The sequence below is a fragment of the Grammomys surdaster genome, unplaced genomic scaffold, assembly GCF_004785775.1.
Source record: "Grammomys surdaster isolate TR1022 unplaced genomic scaffold, NIH_TR_1.0 82605, whole genome shotgun sequence".
NCBI classification, from domain to species: Eukaryota; Metazoa; Chordata; class Mammalia; order Rodentia; family Muridae; genus Grammomys; species Grammomys surdaster.
The window spans coordinates 1-4,866 of record NW_021607076.1 but is presented as its reverse complement, the minus strand read 5'-3'; the positions used below and the strand labels follow the sequence as shown (position 1 = coordinate 4,866).

The 4,866-nt window shown below is 48.2% G+C and overlaps 1 protein-coding gene across 1 annotated transcript; it reads left to right on the top strand.

Moving 5' to 3' along the window:
- Positions 1–102: 102 nt before the first annotated feature.
- On the top strand, positions 103–1,270 carry LOC114635293 (transmembrane protein 92-like; the record flags this gene model as incomplete). Its single annotated transcript, XM_028783950.1, has 4 exons — positions 103–125; positions 604–687; positions 824–1,022; positions 1,169–1,270. Coding segments are annotated over 4 exons (408 nt in total), but the record flags the coding sequence as incomplete, so codon positions are not given.
- Between the last annotated feature and the right edge of the window lie 3,596 nt (positions 1,271–4,866).

Genomic DNA, 4,866 nt, shown 5'->3' with positions numbered 1-4,866 from the left:
GACACACCTACCTGATGTATTGCCATGCTGGACAAACACTCTAACACTTGAGTCCCAACTCCCAGGCTTTGAGCTCTGACCTCTGTCTTTGTTCTTCCACAGGCTGTAAACACATGTGACATCTTGTAAGTATGAGTCTTTGTCAATAATTGTCAATCAAGGCAGGGGGATGGGTGAGTGCTCAGATTCTGCCCTGGATAAGGTGACAGACACCTACTTCATGACTCCTTTGCTGAAACCATAGCCCCTCTCACCTAACCCAACCTCAGGATCTGCAGGTCTGTAACTGCTGCTAATCCCCAACCTTTCATAGCTGGGGAGGGAAGTCAAATGAGCAATGTCCCACTCCTTCCTCCCATGTAAGATCAGCATCCTGACCATTCTGCCTGAGGAACAATGGCATACTGCCCTGATGAACTCTGAACTCAGGTCTCAAGTCCAGATCCTAATTCCTCCCAGTGAACCCAGGATGGATCTGTACCCCACACCCACCCTCTAAAGGAGGCTGGCAACCCGAGGGTCTAAGTGTCTATGGGAGCTGGGACCCTTTGGTTGGGCACTCTGATGCCATCAGTTTCTCCCTATGCCTATGTGTCCTTCTAGAAACTGCCCCAACGGATTCAGATGCTGTCACAATAAATGCTGCCTGGAAACACAGGTCTGGAATCCTGAAAATGAACCCTTCAGGTAAGCCCAGGGTCACCACTTTAGGGCATCATTCACTGAGGTCTGTGTCCACATCAAACAGGGTGGGGGTGGGTGATGGGGGTGGGAAGGGAGCATGACCTAGGCACTCATCACAAACCATCCCCGTCCTCCCTAGGATCATGTTGGTCATCTTATTGATCATGCTCCCCCTCTTATGCATCTGTGGCCTAGTGAGGCACTTCTGTCCCAACTGCAGAAAACAACAGCGTGAAGTCAGAACAACAGATCATCAGACAACTCCAGAACCGCCCTCCAGTGCTCCCCTAGAGAGCATTTGGGTCACCTCCATGGATCCCCCACCACCCTACAGTCAGGTGGGTCTTTCTGTTCCAATACCTAATGTGTTTCATAGCTGGCTGTCCAACCTGTTAAAATAATGGATTGGGGAGGGCTCTGCCATCGATATTTGTCATTGTTCACCCAGACCCTAAGTAAAACAAGTATCCCTTTTCTCTTGCAGGTTGTTCTGAAATCAACTCCCACAGAACCACCTCCTCCCTACAGCCTCAGGCCTGAGGGCTCTGCTGTCCAGATAAGAGGGACTGGCTATGATACGCTTTGAGCTACCTCGCACACAAACCTCTTGGATCAAGCCCATCACCCTGGAATGACTGCTTATCCATTCATGTCTCTTGTCCTTTGATTTAATTTATTGTTTTATATACTGCTGCCACCTTTGCTTTTGTCATCAGAGCTGAGATGGATCCATAGTGTCTGTCCCACACTAAAGCCCGTTGAAATTTTTGAGGATTTAGGGGTACCTTTATTAGATTTAGAGAGATCATTGCTATTGGACTGTCATTCTTGATGGGACAGCTCCCTCTGCCATCCTAGAGAAGCACTTCTGTTTCTGGAAGAGATTGAAGATTGAGCTGCACAGACTCTGAGTCATCTTCCAACCATACCTGGGCAGAGAGGACCTCGCTGGACCTCTATAGCAATGCAAACAACACAGGCACTGAGTTTCAATGGCTGGCTGCTAAGTGATGATGGAGACAGACTCAGAGGCTAAGGAAACACTTGCAGCTTCTTCCAGTGGTGACTGACTGACTAACCCCCTGCTGGGAGGACTGAGCATCCAAGAGGGGAATGAATACTTAGACGTTCAACTTCCTGGGATCTTGGGCACACCAAAGACATGAACTGGAAAGCCCCTGGGATCCCCTTCTAGTCCTGGGCCTTGCTTTCTTCAGAGACAATAACTTGATGAAGCATGGGACTCTTATGGAGATCCAAGCCACAAGACAGCCTTCTAGGAGAAGGTAGGGTGGGATGAAAGCCTGGAGAAACAGGCATGGTTAGACTGTTGTGTGGAGTCAGGCCAGGGACCATTTCCTTCCTCATTCCTCTCCAGGAATCTCCTGCAGGGAGAGGGGAGGCAGACTCCCTATTGCTCTTCCTCCTAAGCCTAGGTTCCAGGCTCTACAGCCCATCCCCACCCAAAATTAACTCCTGAATGAGGAAGGTTTTGTCCTGTGACTGAGGGACTGAGTACAGCTTCGAGCTTGGACTGTGTAGGAGGCAGGGCACTGAAGACAGTTCCTGGTGCCAATGCCTTGGCACCTTACCCCTGTCTTTACTGTGTGTACTGCAGAGGGCTGAAGGCCAACATTTCCCTTCAGACAGACAACACTACCAAACCTCAGTGCTTAGGTGTGCAGGCAGGGCAGATGTGGCTGTCCTGGACTCCCTCTGTAGAGCATGCTGGCTTCAAACTCAGAGATTCTCAAGAAAACTCATCCCTGGGATATCACAGAAGATGGCAGGACAGAGACTTCACCTAGATTTGGGCTCTGAGAGCTGTGCTATTCCCTGTAGGAAGAGGTCACCTCAGCCTGTTTGTCACCTATCTGACATTGACGATAGTTTAGGGCTTTTACTTCAGTGTCATGTCCTACAGAGACTGGATTTTTCTGACAGTAAGTGGATGAAATGTTATATTTAAAATGTGCATCAGTGTTCTGTGAGGGGTCAGATCCTTGAACTGATGTATGAACAGCCATGTGGGAGTTGGGAATTGAACTGAGCTCCTGAAGAGCAGTCTGCATGTTCTTAACCACTGAGCCATCTCTCCAGTCCCCTGAGTGGTTTTATTCCCACTCACTGTAGTCACTACTATAGGTGAGAGTCAGGTTTTCAGAGGTGACCTAGCACTGCCCATTCCTGTACATGTCTATATTAATAAAGTCACTACTCTAGTCTTCCTGTCCTGGGAATCCAGGATGAGTCCATGTGCAGTGACGCTTGTAAGGATAAGCCTGCAGAGAGGCCACACACCAAAGCTCACAAACATGCAGATGCCCATATTCTGATTCAATGGACCATGGGGTGTGAAACAATGGCCCACCTCCATTCTCTATGGGAGCTTGTTCTGTCAGACAGGCACCCACACTGAACACCCATCCCCTAAAGATGAAGGATCTGTCATGCCAACCTCCATTGTGTCTGTCTTACAGGGGGAAAAGACAAGGTTTTTTTTTTTTTAAATATACTTAATAGTTACATTTTTATAAATGTGTGTCTGTGTGTGTTTCTCTGTATGCATATTAAGATTTAGAAGAGCCAGGTCCTGTGATATAGTTCTAAGTTAGTCTGGAATGTGAGGCAGGAGGATCACAGCTCTGAGTCTAGCCTGAGGTACCATGGGTTAAAGCCATGGTGGGGAGGGTGACTGAGAACATAGCTCAGTGGTAGAGAATTATCGAGCATGTGCAAGACCCAGAGTTCAGTCCCCAGTGGCTGCCCCCAAAACTCTAGGAGGGGGTGAGATCTACTGGGAGCAGCAAGCAGGTGGTTTACTGAGAGGATTAATAATAATAAAAAAAAAACACTTCTCAAAACAGGGTTTCTCTGTGTGGCCCTGGCAGTCCTGGACTCCCTCTGTAGACAAGGCTGGCCTCAGATTCACAGATCTGCCTGCCTCAGCCTCCCAACTGCTGAGATTAAAGGTGTGCACCAACACTGCCCAGCTTAAGATTTTATTTTGAATCTATATTAGTGTTTTGCCTGCATGCCTATCTGTGTACCAATGTGCATTTAATACCCTAGGAGGCTGGAGTGGGCATCGGACTCCTTAGAACTTGGGCTCCAGCAGTTAAGAACCACATTGTGGGTGCTGGGAGTTGATTCTGGATCCTATCCAAGAGTAGCCAATGTTCCAAATTCTAAACCATCTCTCTAGCCCAAACTTTATATTTTGTATGCTTTAGCATTGCTTGAGGTATTTTCCCCCAGTGAATAAACCTTGCTTTTGTAGATTTGATGGCTTGGTTTATAGTATTTCTTTATAGGCAGATGTAGTTTATTAAGGGCTGTGGATACAACCCAGTTGTATTGTCTAACATGTTCAAGGCTCTGGCTTCCAAAATTAACAATGGAAAAAAATACTGCTTGAAATTTGAACAATGACAATTGGTGTACTTTCCAGCCCTGTTATGAAGCCGACAAGTAAGACTTGACGGGTGACACACATGGCGTGTATGCCATCCTGAGGAATAAGTTAGCAGTGTCTATGGAAAGGCCCAGATGTCTGGGGACACAGGAAAAACATTGCTGCCCATGTTCTCGTCCCTGAGACTCATGAGCTCTGGGTACAGAGTGGAGGAGAAACTGAGCTGCAGCCTGATTAGCTGTGGGCTGGGTGAGCTGTTTGCCAGTGACTGAGAAGTCATCCTTCATGGGGAATGAGCAGATCAAACTTGTGAATGAATGATGAGAGAGCGTGGGTGAAGGAAGGAGGAAGTATGTGGTGTGAGTGTGTGTGTAGGGAGGGTGGTGGATGAGATCTGCCTCCAAGTGCTTGTGCAGAATCTTGCAGCTTGGTTGGCACCTAGGAGCAGCTCTATGAGCTGGGAAAGGAATCTCCTTAATAGTACTTCCCCAAGGATGTTGGGGAGACACACTGAGGAGAGCTATGGTAGCATGCTCCAGGGACAGAGGGAGGAGGAACTGCACCAACCTCTCTGAGAACCTCAGTCCCCTGTCCTGCTGGCCCACCTCCCCTCTCCATCCTTTCTCCCCTTCTGTTCACATTACTCCAGGACATAACTTCCATCATGGTCATGTGACCTCCATTCTGCTGTAACCAATGTCTGTTTCCTGATCTCCCCTCTCATCAGCATCTGACCCACAAGACCAGTGTTCCTGCTCCAACAGCTT